This window comes from Cryptotermes secundus, unplaced genomic scaffold, assembly GCF_002891405.2.
Source record: "Cryptotermes secundus unplaced genomic scaffold, Csec_1.0 scaffold152, whole genome shotgun sequence".
Lineage (NCBI taxonomy): Eukaryota > Metazoa > Arthropoda > Insecta > Blattodea > Kalotermitidae > Cryptotermes > Cryptotermes secundus.
This window is the reverse complement of record NW_019720705.1, coordinates 3,697,410-3,714,790: the sequence shown is the minus strand read 5'-3', so window position 1 is coordinate 3,714,790 and position 17,381 is coordinate 3,697,410. Positions and strand designations below refer to the sequence as shown.

General features: G+C 40.9%; 1 protein-coding gene across 10 annotated transcripts in view; it reads left to right on the top strand.

Moving 5' to 3' along the window:
• The first annotated feature begins 10,007 nt into the window (after nt 1–10,007).
• The window catches only part of LOC111871558 (cholecystokinin receptor type A), a 578,235-nt gene continuing 570,861 nt past the window's right edge, over nt 10,008–17,381 (top strand). For 4 of the 10 annotated variants that reach the window (XM_033754146.1, XM_033754132.1, XM_033754151.1 and 1 more), the window contains exon 1: nt 10,008–11,579. In XM_033754146.1, the coding sequence (XP_033610037.1) occupies nt 11,262–11,579 (318 nt within the window). In that variant the 5' untranslated portion in view covers nt 10,008–11,261. The remainder of the gene's footprint in view (nt 11,580–17,381) is intronic. The other 6 variants (XM_033754144.1, XM_033754143.1, XM_033754138.1 and 3 more) reach the window with 6 other exon arrangements.

Here is a 17,381-nt window from a genome sequence, read left to right as displayed (position 1 = left end):
TTTAGACCGCCTTGTGGTCTAGTGGTCAGAGTTCCTGGATACACATTCAGAGGTCCCGGGATTTTCTGAGAATCGGTGGATCTGGAACGGGGTTCACTCAGCCTTGTGAGGACAATTGAGGGGCTATTTCAAGGGAATAGAAGCTCCAGTCTAGAAAACTGAGACTAACGGCCTTGGGGATCCGTTGCGCTGACCACGTGACACCCTCTATCCGCTAAAGTTGGTACTAACTTCGCCGACAAGCGGCTGTCGCTCGGTCGGTATAGTTCGCTTGCGGACTAAAACACGGAAAAAGAAGTACCACACTAATGTTTGTGCACGCTGCTGTGCAGTCGCCATTTTTCTTCATGCGACCATGGCGCTCCATACTGAGCGAGGTCAACTTCAAAGTCATGAAATACAATTCTTTGAGATTTTATTTCTTCTAGTGTTAATTACAATCCATAATTGATCACACTTTGTTCGTAATGATTAATTAAAGTGTGAGAGATTTGAACGGAACACACTGTATAATTTATGCATGAAAAACAAATAATTTAAAGTCAATATCTGAAGTCAATAACACATTGAGACCTCACTGTGTGTTTATGCAAGCCGTTTCTATTTTCGGTATTTTGTTTCACTCATAAAGTTTAAAGCTTCTTGTATCTGTCCTTCGTCCAGATTTTCTCAGAACTTCGTTTCGGAAAGTGGTCCTATTTTCATCTTCGCATACGCAGGATGCGAAACAAACCCTACTCTGTTTGATTCCAAGACTGAGATACTCTTAAGCCAGTGTCCAGTGATCCAAGTTTTGAGAGTAGCCTTACAGACTAATTTAAACAAAAGCTGCAAACTTGGACGATAGAGAAACTCGAACATAATGATTTTTTTCCTTGGCACTACAGCCCCAGTGGGCCTAGGCCTACCTCCATGAAATTCTCCGTTCACTTCGGTTTTTCTAGATCTTACACATTCGGTAGGACTCCTTGGGCGGGTGATCAGCTCGTCGCAAGGCCTCTACCTGCACACAAACACAGAAAAACGCACACCCACACCCACACACAAACTAAACATCCATGCCCTGAGTGGGAGTCGAACCCACGATCCCGGCTTCCGAGCGAGCGAAGACAGTGCATGCCTTAGACCCCTCGTCTACCGTGACCGGCACATTTTGATTTAGGTCATACTTTTATTCAAGTTTTTGACACACAGCTTCTCAATATCATGTAGAGGGTTGAGTATTACACTTTTTTACGTTTTACTGGCGCATGAAGAAAAATCACTTATCTGTGTTATTAATTTTCATATCCTTTGGCAAGCCATTGTCTACATCGCTACTTATCTATATGCCAGATAACAAACCGAGATAAATGACTGTCACTATGTGCAATAGGAGGTGAAAATTAAAGAATTGCTGGTAACTGATATTAATATTTAATTATACTGAAATATCAAATGTCAGATTAATGGGTAAACAAAAAAATTCAAAGTATAACTCGCTTTCAGCGTTACATTTCTTTTCCTTATAATATTATATTTAGGTAATGTAAGTTTATAACTGCCGGTCACGTTAGCCGAGCGGTCTAAGGCTTGTACTGTCTTCGCTCGCTTGGAAACCGGGATCGTAGGTTCGAATCCCACTCAGGGCATGGATGTTTAGTTTGTGTGTGTGCGTTTTTCTGTGTTTGTGTACAGGTAGAGGTCTTGCGACGAGCTGATCACCCGCCCAAGGAGTCCTACCGAATGAGGAAGATAAAAGAAAACCGAAGTGAACGGAGAAGTTCATGGAGGTAGGCCTAGGCCCATTGGGTCTGTAGTGCCAAGGAAAAAAAAAACGTTTATAACTAAAGATTAGAAATAGAAGAAAAAATTTCACCCTCACCGTATTTTTAAATTGTAGACTTATGAAGAATATTGGCATAACTACTTGTAGGAATGTTTATAATTTATGTTAATACTAAATTTAAGCGTATTATATCTACTTTAAGTACAGCATATTAACCAATAATTGGCTTCATTCTTTTTCTTCGTCTCTTCTTCAGATCTGTATATGTTTAGCGTTATGGGAATTAAAAAAAATCAGTTATGTAAGTACATCACAGCATTCTCTTTATTAAATGCGTGAAACAAAAAGCAGATTCTGTCTCTAAGCACAATGCTTTCTAGTCATTTAGATAATGAGATACTGAACTAAATATACTATTACAGCATGAACATCTAAAGTAGTTCTTACTCTTCCGAAAAGTGACTTTTAATAACTTAACCCTCTTAACTGTAATGCCACATACATATTTTTGCTGTTTTCCTGTCCATGATTACCGTACTGAACCGAAATGTTGCCCCCCGTCCTCCCCCAGAAATAAATACTTCAACAAATGACACCTGAAACACAGACTGTATTCACATACAGCCTGCATAGCGGGAAGGAACAACGAGAGACGTGGAACAACAAAATCTGCAGGTTTGCGCTGTGAGTTACACATGCAAGATAGCTAATGACAGTTTATATAACCCACTTAAGGTGTCCGTATTATCCGCGGGACACATGACGCACTATTTATGCGAGAACGTGCTTACGGGTAGAGGTGTATGTCATTTTGACGAGACCTTGACACGATGCATGCCCCAGGAAGCCATAATACATTGTCTTAGTTGTATCTTGTGGCACACAAATATACAAACTGACACTATGTTATGACATGTCATAACATTACATCCGTTTCCTGTGCCATACCCTTCGAAATATTCCGAACCACTCACGAGATAACTCAGTATCTTAGTCCAGAAGGCCATAGTCTAAATTACAGGGGTTCCATTCCGGCTGAGAGTAATCGCATCCTACAGAACTCTCACTGCTATTTGTTGCTGGTATTCTGTGGTACCATACTTGGCACTACAGCCCCAGTGGGCCTAGGCCTACTCACTTCGGTTTTTCTAGATCTTACACATTCGGTAGGACTCCTTGGGCGGGTGATCAGCTCGTCGCAAGGCCTCTACCTGTACACAAACACAGAAAAACGCACACACACAAACTAAACATCCATGCCCTGAGTGGGATTCGAACCTACGATCCCGGTTTCCAAGTGAGCGAAGACAGTACATGCCTTAGACCGTTCGGCTACCGTGACCGGCTACTTAACTACCGATTATAATTTTCATAAAACACACACACAGTCAATCATCAACCTTATCGTATTACAAAATATTAGTAATGTTATGTAAGAAAACAAAACTTACGAATGTAGCTACTTTTAGAAGTTATCTGAAAGTAATGATGAATTAATTATTATATTATTTAACGGTATAAAATTAAAAGTATTTAATGATACAGTAACTAATACGTGTGGAATCAGAGTATTCGGTGGCCTTCCACTTCTCTGTTGCTGTACATTACGTATGCAATCTGAATAATTATTTTTAATGATATGTTTCTTCTCTCGAAGTACGTACATAAACTCTGTCGGTGTTTCTCATTTTTAGTCTTTGTTACTCATTGTTCAGAAAATTAAATGTTCATATCATTATGATGATTGCCAGTCTAGGAGCCCGATTTAAACGCCACTTTAGTAAAAAGCTTATTTTCTTTTCCAGCGTTCACAGAAATCCATTTTCCTCTTTCGGATAATGGGGCATTGTACCCGGAAGTACTTCCATCTGTCCGTCCTTTACTACTACTATAGCCACTCTGGATGTAGGAGTCGTCGATAAATACAGGATTTCGTCCTTTATTTATTTTTTGTATTGCATTAGCTGGAGGTGAGTGATCAGCTTCACGCCCCTGCTGCTTTACTTCCGGGGAAAGAGCCCTCGGTACCCATTGGATAGGAGGTTGGATGTACCCCAGGGCTGGTCGGGACGATTTGGGGAAGAGAAAATTTTTGACACTACCGGGACTCGAACTCCGAATCCTCGGTCGCCCAGCCAGTAGCCAGGCGCTATATCGACTGCGCTAACGACTCAGATTGTTTATATTATTTATAAACGTGATCGCACATCAAGCAAAGAAGCAACAGTGGATACAGTTCACTTTGTACACTAAATCGCTAGCGACGTGGTCAGAGAAGAAGAAATGCAGAAAACTGAAAAGAGGAAAGAATGCCATGTACAAGATTGTATGTTCTTCAGTTTTCTGCAGTTGCATGTTGAACTGTCACAAATGTATGAAGCAGATCCTTAGTTTAGACTTACAGCAATGATAGACGCAACACTACGTTAACCCTGCACCAAAATATTTTTTTTTTTGTGTTTTCCTTTTCAGCCTGAAAAGAATGTTGCACAGAAGTAAATTTTAATCTGTGTTTAACTGCTGAAGCCGTGCAGTGGATTTAGAAAACTGATTTATACTTGAAAGAGACCGCGCCGTAGCTCAAGCGGTTAGTCGCTGGCTTCCCACCGCGGCGGCCCGGGTCGATCCCGGGTCTGCTCAAGTGAGATTTGTGGTGGACAAAGTACTTCGGTTTCCCCTGCCAATCTTCATTCCACGAAATTCTCCACCATCATAATCACCCGGGGTAGGTACAATAGGCCAATCAGTGGCCGCCGTGCCGAGTGGACCGAGCTGGACTCCACCCTCCACTAAGCGTATTAAAAAAAATTATACTTGAAAGAAGTCTTTGCACACGTAAAAATATGTCTCCTTTCTTACAGGGCCTATATTTAGATTGACCGCTGGAAAAGAAGTCACCTTAACTTTTTTAATTTTTCTGTGATTTTTTTTTCTTACGTAGATGCATGTAGGTAATGCAGAACATATTTCGACCATGCTTTCTAAGCCGTATTCTACCGACTCGTCATTGTAGTTCTCATGAAATATATTTTATCGCGTTATTTGTAATTTGACGTAACTCGTCCAGATTTCGCTACCATATCCATTTAACACTATTTTCTTTAGGTATATTATGCGTCGCTGTCAGTATCTAGACTACAGCGTTGAACGGTAAGACGATTTATGAAAGATTAATGAGAACGGATTTGGAAGGAAACAGTCGTCGCCTAATCGAAGTAGGATCCCAAAATATTTGTCGAGTAACTGAGTAATACTACGTAATACTAAACACACAATCGGTAGAGGAAATGCAAGGATCAGTACCGTTGTTCGCGTCGTGTGTTGACGAACTTCCCACCGGTAGAATGGAGAGGCCTACTGAGTACATAAATATGCAACAAAAGTTTTATTTCCGAGACGTGAGTCAGGGAGAGTGGAATGAAACAGCGATATTAGTTTCCCCACTTTACTTCCCCCCTCCCAAAAGTAAACTATTTTGGTTTCTGTGTAACAACGAGGTAGACTCATCTCTCTAACAATTGAGGAATTGTTAGGAAACGGTGTTTTCTGTCGGGGCCACCCCGAGGCTATATAACAAAGATCTCAGGCAGCTGAAATAATAACTGAGGGAGTCTCTGGAGGCGGCAGGCGAAGATAATGGAGAAGGGAAAAGAGAGTGCGTCATGATAGTGCTTTATGAAATAAATCCGGTCATCAGTCCAAACCCCGTCTATAAATCACGCACACCCCAATTACGTGACCATATATTAAAAGGATTCGATTTTCTGAAGCCACCGGAGAACGGAATGTAATGAAATTTTGGCTTTTTATGAGTCTTGTTTATAAACGTAAGGAAATTATATTTCTGTTTTGTTTTTGTAATAATGACCATCATGTGCTTAAATGTATTCTCTACGTGCCTATCTGTCAAACGGTATGAATCGAGAAGTACTTCCGTTGAGATCATTTAGATTTCCGTTTGAATTTTAACGGCGTTTTTGCTAATAAAACTGAACACAAAATGCACACGTGGAATAGACTGGAAGAAGAGGACATACGGACGTAATTGCAGCGGTGAAACAAGCTGGAAAGCGAGCAGTAGAAGGAAATCAGATGGGTTACAGGAAAATATGTTTGAGAGGGTGTGACTTGAATAAAATTCCTTGCTAATTGAGCGCGTCGGCTGCTTTTTGCGAAGTTTTATGTCGGCCTTCTAGTATCAAAAAAAGGAAAATGGAACAGTGGGACCTTGAAAAGCTAGTTTGACAAGTCTTATGACGTATTATTAGCAAATTACAGACCACATCAGTAACACAAACACGTCACATCATAATTATCGGAATATTTACGTTAATTAACCAGCATTAATAATTTATTTGGCACTTTTTGAAAGCAACGTAAACACAAATGTCTGCATTAAAATCAGTCGAATTTAGTTCAGGCGAATAACATATTTTGAATCTATGATTAGGGGCTCATGTCTACTGTCCTTTAGCGTAATTTCGGAACTGTACAAGGGCATTCGGTGAAATTTTGGTGTTGGGAGTTCGCAACAACTTTTATGTGAGACTATTCTGGATAGAGTGAATACGTTAAAAAATGCAAGATTTTTTTTTCTGAATTTACGGCGTCACGTCTACAAACGGTTTAACTTGTTTTTGCCGGTAACGCTTCTGACATGTATTCGAGAAGTACCGGATTCAAATCCCGGCCGGGAAGTAAACTATTCTATCTGAAGATTTTAGTAGTTTTTCTTAAAGGTTTCTGACAAAAAACAACGAAAGATTATTTATGTTAGTTCTTGACTCTTTCCTTCCCAATTCTTCCCAATTCATTAGCCATCCTATCATTCGACGTTCTATGATATGGCGTACTGACAGCGTCGTTGAATAGACCACGAATAAACAAACCTTGCATCAATGGAAAATTAAAGACAACAATACATTCGTATATATTGTAAAGTGTTTCGTTACAGAAGACGCCGTAGAGATGGTTAATTGGTTTATTTAACAATCTACAAATAACGGCTACAATTAATTATTACACAGTTGCGGGGTTTCACACTTTACAAACCCTACAACAAAATCTCTTAACACGATCTTCACCTGTCTTCACGTATTAATAACGCGGGAGCTATACAAGTCTCCCTGAATTACACACTTTCAAATATAACTGGTTATCACTGGTTATTGCACACGCGTCTGTAGCTCGTAACTTGCGAACGGAGAACTCGTTGATAACGCACTGACTGGCTGACTGACTGTGAATAGCCTTCGCTGCTCCTTATGTAGCCTTGATCGGACAATTGTCGTCTGGTGCCTTGTTGCTAGCCACGCTGTCCGGAGTTGTTGACTGCTGCCTAGCAACCGCGATATCCCTCGGTGACGTCACCGCGCGTTGATTCGCTTTGCATAGCTTCAAGGTTGCGGGGACTCGGCTAACGTCGGCTCCGCTCGGCTCACTTCGGCTCCGCTCGTGACGTCACCGCGCGTTGCGCGTTGCATAGCTACCAGGATGCGGGGTGATTACTCGCCTATTACACGAGCGCTACGTTACAGCTACGGGCAGCTGGGGAGTTAGGGGTCAACATGTCACAATATAAATATATAACACTTGAATTAACAACAATGCCAATATACACGCAAAGTAGCAAAGAACATAATAGGAAAGACTGTATGCTCTATATGATTACGTGTTTAAATTATTTGTTTTCCTTGGCACTACAGCCCCAGTGGGCCTAGGCCTACCTCCATGAACTTCTCCGTTCACGTTTAAATTCTTACTATTGTGAAAGTAAAGTTATCTGTAATTCTTTTGGCTTATTGGACTTCATCCATCGTCTGGTATGTAAAAGACAAAAGATAACGACGTTTCGGAGACTGGATCTGTCTCCGTCTTCAGGTGGGTAGGGAAGGATAAACCTACTCAGTTGGGCCCGTTTGAAAGAGCTAGTCTCAATCACTGGACATCCAGTGATCTTTTGTCTTTTACATACCAGACGATGGATGAAGTCCAAAATAAGCCACAAGAAGTACAGTATACACCATCGTCAGAATCCTTCCAAGTCTGTCTAAAGTTATCCGGTTCCTAAGATATATACCACAAGACTATATGGATTGGAGATGAAACTCTCTGTAATTATAATTTCGGTAGCAGTCAGTGGTGCTTTTGTGGCTTTGTCTCCAGACTCCTATACCGTCGGGACAATAGTTCTAACTACCAAGTGGATACAAGGCTGATTTTACTCCCGAATCTGTTTGGAACCTAGTGAAATAACAGATGAAGCATATCCTTTCCGTTCCAGGAATCGAAGTCTTGTCGGACAGTCCGCACATGGTCACATTACTGGTTGAAGGAACCAGATACGCAGTTTGTTGGAAAGCACAGCATTTCTTCTGTGACTGTGTGGAGTTGAATACACTAGGGAATATACTTGAGGAGCTTGTACGTGGAAACACTGATTGAAACCAGCATCTCAGTGGTCTCAAGTCTTGTGCTCGTATGCATCAAAGGCACTAAAATTGCACAGTCTTCGTGTATCATCAAATCATAAGAATCGCCCCCTCCCCTCGCACAGTGTGCCGTCACGACTTTGTTGGTGTAATCGTTTTCTTGGAGGCAGGTAATGACATGTTACCGAATGGAGGCTGGGAGATCGCTGAAGTAACGTAACTCCTTCTGCAAAAGGCATGTTACCAGACTTTCAGATGCCTCGACAGTAGATAAACATATAATCGATCATCATATCGATATTCGAGCCCAATATTTTCCCAAGACAGAGCGCAATAGATAAGTCGTAGCCTTCAACGTGAAACAGATTTGTGTCACTGATATATAGTTATTTAACGACGATTTTCAAATCCGTATTATATATATATCATTGGATGAAATTTGGTAGTAAAAAAAGAATGACGATTCGATAAATATGTTGTAGCAAGAGATAGTGAACCATTTGAATATACCGCCTCGAAATTCTGCTGAAGACGCTAGGAAAATAAAGNCACATATACACGGTGCCAAATCCCAGAAGACTGCTTTCTTCATAGTCACCGCCGTGAAAGCCTCAAATCTTACAAAAATATTCCTGTCAGTATAAGTGATATTCTCGCCGAGATTCAAACCGGTTACATCCCAACTACAAGTTATGAACATTACATACTCGAAAGCGTCAAATTGTTCAATGAGCCTGAATAGTGAATTGAAAGGGGGCTGGAAGGTACCATTGCCGCATATGCCGGCAGTGACTGAGAAAAGCCATAAAAGACTCGGGCCGGATAGTCGGTATCCCAGCCGAGATTTGAACCTCGCATCTCCAGAACATAAATCAGAAACGTTACAGCTTAAGCCAAATTACCCGGTAGCTGTCAAATTGCTGGCCCATATCTAATCATGATTTTCTACATGTAAGAGAATAATGGAGGAGCAGGGATAGCGTGGTCGGTAGAGCGACTGACTACAGGCTGGGCAACCGAGTGATCGCAGTTCGAGTCCAGGTAGGATCAAGATTTTTTTCTTCTCCACAGCGTGCAGACCGGTTCTGTGGTCCACCCAACATCCTATCCAATGGGTACCGGGGGCTCTTTTCCCAGGGGATAAAGCGGCCAAGGCGTGAGGCTGACCACTCCCAACTAGTGCCGAGGTCAAGACATACACTACCCCTATACGTCTTCATGGCGTAGTGCTTAGTTAAGTACAGGAACAACTTAATTTTATTATTACGATGATGTTTATGACGTGTGTTGTTCTCAGCCTTTCCAGTGAAGTGGCGAAACTATTCCACAAAATAAGAAATCACTGCCTCCTCACTCCTGTTCACAGAAAGCTGTGGTGTAGAAATTGGAAGTCCTGCGTTTGCAAATTTCAACTCTGTAAATTGTTGTTAAATGAAGTGAACCTCAGTCTCACCAGACCGATATCAAAGCCAAGTCGCAGAAAAAGTCACAACAGCATTCCGACTAGCTGTATTTATAGCGAATATTATTCAAACATTCGTACATAACGTAAGTACTCGTAGTTTGGTAGAATGTTATATAATTTACTGGGAACCCGCAGGTTCCAGGTGCCTTTGTTGCACACTTTAACCCCTACGTCTCTTGGTTTCAAAGTCGTATTTCTGCAAGTTACTTTTTATAAACAAGAAATGTAGAGTCCCTCATATTCCCGCTCCTCTTTTCTGCGTCCCGACGGAAGAGACAGGCGGGTGGGTTGGAGTGTTGTTCGCTCTGGCCTCCAGGAGCATGAGCCAGTCTTCGTTCGAAGCTCGAACGGGTAGCAGGCGAGGAGACAGTGTTCGTACTAGCTGGCAGCAGGTGCTCTCGCGTGATGTAGCAGTCATGCGCAGACTGCCGGCCCGTTAGCGAGTACGTGAATGAGCAGTTTAATGAAAAGTTTCAATTGTTTGTTTCTTTGTAAACAGTTATATAAATCCGTTCAAACATTAACTTGATTAGGAAATTAACGTTAGCAAATAGCACTAGTGTATTTGTTGTGCAGCGGTTCGTTCACAGTTATAAAGGATTTTAACCTTGAAAATGCATTTCAGTTTATCCCACGAATGAATTTCAGTTTCGATTGAGGTTGATTCTGCCGTTTTGACGCTGGAATGCAACAAGGTAAAATTACTGATGACAGTTTCGTTACATTGGTCTAATGGTTGACCAGAATTACAATTTCGTCTTTTGAGATGATAATGGGGATCCCAGGCAGAAATCGAAAATATCGTGTTTCAAGCTAAAAATATTGTTCAACTGTTTTATATAAAATTTTTCAGATTCCATTTCATTAAGGTTTTGCATCACCGTCTGTTTTTAAACATACTTCATATTTACACTACGAAAAATCGATGTTTTAAGTTAATCACGCGAATTCATATTGACAGTACACTTCATAGTGGTTATACCATGGGTCACAGCTTGCCAATCTGTGAAATATCGTGTACCTATTTTATCATTTGTGTACTTATAGTCGTACTGGCAGACTAGCTGAGTAGACGTGCGCAAGGAGAGGATTTAAAATGTTACGGACATATGTGAAAAGTGAAAGGGGGAAATTGTTCCCTAAGAATGTTGTATGTTGAGTAAAATGTTAAAAGGTAATATTTTTACCGGCTTATAAACACTATATCTAGTGAATATCTATTGTTGGAGAACAGTAGTTTCAAAACGTATTTTTGCGTGTTTTTAGTGTTCTGTGGGTATATGAACTTACATGCTTGAGTATATTCATGATTCTTCAGATCAACTATACACACTATAAAGGTATAATTAGATGTTTTTATGATTTCTGAAAATCATCTTACTAGATTGTTCAGAAAGAAGCTAAGAAAGGGACACATTACCTATATTAGCTGCTTCCAGATATAAATATAATTATTTCCGACAGCAGTTGACAGATGTTACAGTATTATCAATTTGTGAGTTATAATTTCAGAGCACTCTGGGCCCTTCTGGTATGTAACATAAAACGAAACAAGCTATGTGTGTGGATCTGAATATTCCACTAATTTAAAATTGAAATGATGGTTGATAACAGCGTAAAAATTATGGATAATGAAGCGAACATGAATTACAGTAATTCGACCGTTCTATGGGATGATTTCTTCACAACATCCTCTTACACCACGTTTACAGTTGCAAGTGAGAGTGTTAGTGTTGTAAATAATGTCGGTAATACAAGTGCCGGGAGTGGTGGTAGTGTATTTGAAAGTGATCTCATTATACCGCTGTACGTGGTTATATTTGTGCTCGCCATCGTTGGAAATTCATTGGTCCTCATCACCCTGGCACAGAACAAAAGGATGAGGACAGTCACTAATGTCTACCTGCTTAATCTGGTGAGTTAGTTCAAATTAATTTTGTTTATTTTCTATTAAATGGCTATGCTCTTAACAATAAGCAATACAGTAATACAAAACTTATTTATAGATATGGAGATAGGAATTTCATTATATGAGGCTGCCGTATTACCGTAATCTCACAATAAGTTACCCAAAATCAGGCTTGGTGAACTCGATATACTTAAAACTTTCTCAGCGTCATAAATTGAAGACCCTGTACTAATGTATAGGCCTGGAAATTTCGGAAATAATTTAGCATTTTTTGGCAGATGGCACATATTTTCGCAATTCCTCGGTTAAATTCCGTGGAATATATTATTACGAAATTGTAGTGAATTGTAGAACTGGGACTGAAATTCTGATGCTCGGTCTGTCCCTTTTTAAAGATGAATGCAACAATTTTTCGGTAGGAAGAAATATGTTTCCCTTTCCCTACGAAACCTAACGCCATTAATTTTGCCCCCGTTATATTATTTCGAACATCTGTAGCCCTTACAAAGGCATTGCATTATGCCTGACATTAAGGGGAGTAATAAATTGCAGTGGAATTAAGCAACAACGCAATAGTTAATTGTAGTATTCCTCCGCTAGTACATTTACATGGTGAACTTACTGAGGTGTAAGAAATTGTATACCTGTTCGAATGATCAAAATAAAGGAGTGATATATTACCCTTATAGTTTAAACAGTATGTCTGTGGCATAAGATTTCGAAGTGTTCATATTATTCAAAAGTTTATTCATATTTTCATGCCTGTAAGCAAGTAACCGCCGGTCACGGTAGCCGAGCGGTCTAAGGCATGCACTGTCTTCGCTCCCTCGGAAGCCGGGATTGTGGGTACGAATCCCACTCAGGGCATGGATGTTTGTGTGCGTTTTTCTGTGTTTGTGTACAGGTAGAGGCCTTGCGACGAGCTGATCACCCGCCCAAGGACTCCTACCGAATGTGTAAGGTCTAGAAAAACCGAAGTGAACGGAGAAGTTCATGGAGATAGGCCTAGGCCAAAATTGGAGCTGTAGCGTCGAAGAAAAGAAAAGCAAGCAACCAATTAATTGACTGTCTGATAGAGCAGAAACATCCAGAAGTTACTAAGAGAAATTCTCCCTTTTTTATGGAATCAGTGAAGGCTCATTCTTGCATTCACGAAAGTCCTCTTATGGATAGTTACTATAGGATTCTGACGATGGTGTATAACACATAGAGATATTGGGTTTTCGGACTTTATCCATTGTCCTGGTTTTAAGATAACTAAGAAGAACACGACGTTTCGGAGACTGGATCTGTTTACGTCCTCAGGTGAGGGAAAAACACCTATTCTGTTGAGTCCCTTAGAAAGAGCTAGCCTCAATCACTGATCCAGTCTCCGAAACGTCGTGTTTTTCTTAGTTATCTTAAAACGACGATGAATAAAGTCCGAAAACCCAATATCTCTATGTCCTCTTATGGAATTTGCGAAACACAGAAACTACGACACTAAATTTCCCTCTGTTGCATGCAATAATTGTTATAATTGCCTCTGGTCTGGACGTTCGGGGTTCTATTACCACAATGGAGGGAAGGTTCCTCTTTTCACCACCACGTCCAGACTAACCCTCTTTACTGTGGAGGGATAAAGTAACCTGAGCGTGAAGCTGACCATAACCCTATCAAGGTAACAGTTAAGTAAGTGTCAAACGTGACATCTAGTCCAGAATACTATTCATAACTTGGTGCTTAAGCACTTTGTCAACTTCACTTTCTAAAGAATTTTTCATAACGAGAATATATGTTCCATTAAAAATAAAATGCTTTGAACACAATTTTCTTATTTACAAAGAGACCGCTTAAGCAAGAATTTCTCTTCCATGAAATACAAAATATTGAACATATTTATACGGAGTACGATAAGTTTGTGCCACAATTTCTGTTCACTGACGAAGAATTCTTGGAACCATTAAATGAATGCGATCAATGAAAAGCAGACAAAAGAAATTTACCCAGATCTGACACAATTTATCGGTTCGTGTTCTCTGTACGAAACTCAAATACGAAGGCAGTATAACGGAAATTTTAATATTTTGCAGTCTGGTTCTGAGGTCCCCAGTGGGGGAAGTTTCTACCCAGGGATAAAGCGCCCGGAGTCTGAAACCGACCCGCTCACCTCCTTCGGATGATGAAATTAAGAAAATCACAATGACTTTCCGCTTTCTTTTATTGTTAGTGGGGTGGGACTAACTCCCTTGTACTACGGCCACTTCTGGCCTGTTTTACCAGCCCCAGATGGTAGGTGAGGGTTATTGTGGAGCAATTGGTGGAATGAAGATTGGCAGGGGAAACCGAAGTACTCGGAGAAAATCTGCCCCAGCGCCACTTTGTCCACCACAAATCCCACTTGACCAGACCCGGGATCGAACCCGGGCCGCTCTTACCCCCTAGTCTCTGTGTTAAGTTTCCTGATGCCAGGGGGAGAGACAGGTCGATTGTGGAGAGTTCAGCTAATGTTGGCGAGCTTCGGACACTTCCATGCCTGTTGCTACTCTGGATATCTGCGTTCAGTCGCATGAAACTCCAAAACTACAGGAATTATAATTAATATTAACTAAGAAACTAAACTCCATGGCCTGTAGTCCGCAAGCGAACTATACCGACCGAGCGACCGCCGCTTGACGGCGAAGTAGTGCCAGCTTTTTGCGGATAGAGGGTGTCACGTGGTTAGGGCAACGGATCCCCACGGTGGTTAATATCCGTTTTCTAGACCGGAGCCGCTATTTCCTTGAAATAGCTCCTCAATTATACTCAAGAGGCTGAGTGGACCCCGTTCCTGACCCACTACTTCTGAGAAAATCTGGTAGGCCCGAGAATCGAACCTGGGACCTCTGGATCTGTAGCCATGAACTCTGGTCACTAGACCATAGAGGCGGTCATTAGAATTAATATAGATTGGTGAAGCTGTTTCAGCAGAATACATATGATCTTCTGAAGGACACAAATTAAGATTTTAGAGTTTTGCCCAACATAACGTGGATACTTATAGTGTCAAGTTTTATGTGGAATAGAATGAAACTGCACTGTCGCATGGGATATTATGAAACGTTCAATGCTGCGAAGTAATAATGACGAAGCTTTATTGATTCGAAATGCTTGTTCTCCATAAATGTAGTTGAATATAGTGAAAATGTAAGAGCAAACTGGTCTATTCTTCATTGTTTTCTACATGCAGTTGTATTGTCTGAATCACAATATAAACATTCATGTGATCAAGCAAGAGAGACAGTAAGTCACAACACTATTGACAAATCAATAAACATCCTGCGTGATACTGCGCAGATAAGCATCAGCGTAATTAATTGTTAGAGTGATCTGATTTAAAGAGAAGGCAGAAGCCTCCTGATGTTTCGGAGGAACTTTCTTTCTCAATATTTAGGATCGACAGGTAACTAACTGACGCCCTTTTTGTGAGACCGCCAGTAGCTCAGCCACTCAAAATTGTCCCAACATTTTAAGAAACCCGAAGGTTCATTATCGTGTTCATAAGAGTCCTCCACTCGTCCCTATTTGGGGGTACGCTGTAACGTAGTTGGTTGAGGCACTATGCTACAAGCTGGAAGGTCGCGGGATCGAATCCCGACGAGGTGGACTTCTTCAATTGACTTAATCCTTCAAGCTGCACTGTGGTCGACTCAGCCTCTAACAGAAATGAGTACCAGGAATCTTCCTGGGAGTAAAGGACGGCCGACGCGTAAGGCTGAGAACATTACCGCCATCTGTGAGCCGATTGTCTAGAAAATGTGGGAGCCTCAACATCTCACAATCCTATAGGCCTTCACGGCCTGTTACAGGGATAGCTTTACTTACTTTACTTTCACTGTTTTGCTGGTTCCTATTCTGACCCAGATCAATCCAATCATACCACTCCATAATATCTAAGACCAATTTAGTGTTATAATTCCACTTACGTCTTGATGTTCTTTATGATCTTTTCCCTTGTAGCTATCCCACCAAAATCCTGTATGCATCCTCTTCTCCCAACGCTAGCTACGTGCCCTGCCTATCTCATCGTGCTTCACTTGATCATTCTAACTATACTCGGCGAAGAGTACTATTTATGAATGTCCGTAGTATCGATAGGAAAGTAATATATCGACCCTGCAGATCGAGGTAGGACGTGTCACCAATAATTTTATAGTATTCTTCCAGACTTCAAGCCCTCACACCCAGACGATAGTACTCATTAACATAATCAGGTGATAGCAGAAGGAACTGCTGTTAGTGGGACCGATGTTAAATATATACAACGAAAACTCGGTATACTTTGTAGAAATTTCAGGTAGTCTGCTGTACAGAATTATCTCTGTGCATTTATTTAATTTATATTCAAATATTACTTTGGAAATGGACCCATACATTTGTGCGGCCGGGTCTTTTAAGGATCCTTAACTTTCTCGTCCTAGCCAATTTTTGGACACGCCCGACTGAAACAAACAATTTTAAGAAATATAATTTTCGTATGTGTTTCGAACGACGACACCACGCTTGAAGCGAACGTTACTGTCAAATGGGTAGCACTCCAATTTCATATCCGGGAGGTATCGTGTTCATATCTCATCCCAGTGACGAGATATCCAAACTGAGATGATTTATGTCTTAGTCCCTTCAGGCAAATGCTGGTACAGTGCCTCAACCGCATACTGCCACATTCTTTTCACATCACGATTAATTAATCATCCCGCGCTATATATTCTGAGATGATGAGATCTTTATTAATAACACCATAGAACGAAATAAATAAAACCACACTTGAGAGATGCTGTTAAACAGAATATACACTGAAGTGTTCCCGGACTATGAGCAGTAAGCTTTATGAACGGGCCTGATTTTTTAAAACACATGTTTCGGAGACTGGATTCTGTGTCCGTCTTCAGGTGGAACTTACTCAGTTGGACCCAGTAGTTGTATCAGTGTGCCATCAGAGATTTGTAGGTCTTATTACAAACGGGGTTATAAACCGGACGTGCTTATTGAATATTTATGATCACAGTGAGTCGCCGGCAAGCAGTCTTAAAAGAAAGCACAATGTCATTGTTTGTGCACAGTGTGACCGCCATGGCTAAAATACATTACGTGTGTTAATTTGAAATGTTAGCACATTTCGACCGACATCGGCCAGTAGTAACGAAACATGAGTTACTTGCACGCGAGTGGGCATCAATATGTTACTAGCATTTGCTTTCTTTGTCTTGTGAGATTATTCCAGCGGCTGAGCGCAATGAAGACGCATGAGGCGGATAAATCCGCATGCATATTATCTTCGGCACTAAAGCGGCCTCCGTAGTCTATGAGGTACGCGGGTTCAAACCCGGCGGAGGTCGTGGAATTTTTAAGGGCGGAAAAATTCAGGGAACAAGTCCTCCGGGAGGGACTTTAAGCCGTGTATCCCGTGTCGTGATAGCGAGCACCAGTACTGGAAGGGCATGGCGACTGGTAGAATAATTACAGGGGGAAGCACAATAGATCAACAACTGGTCGGAGTGCATGGAGAAACCCACCCCCTTCAAAATAATTCAATTCAATTCAATTCAATTCAATTCATGTTTATTTACGTGTAATAACTTAACAGCACAGTGGCCAATTACAAAGTTAGCACGAGTATATAAGGTACAGAAAATAATTAAAACAAAATACAAATATGACAAATAAATCTGTGAGCATAATTCTAAAGAAGACTGAAATATATACATACATTTATGAAATATTACGAGTGTTAATAATAATAATAATAATAATCCTCGGCACTATTTGGAGGTGAGTGTTCAGCTTCAC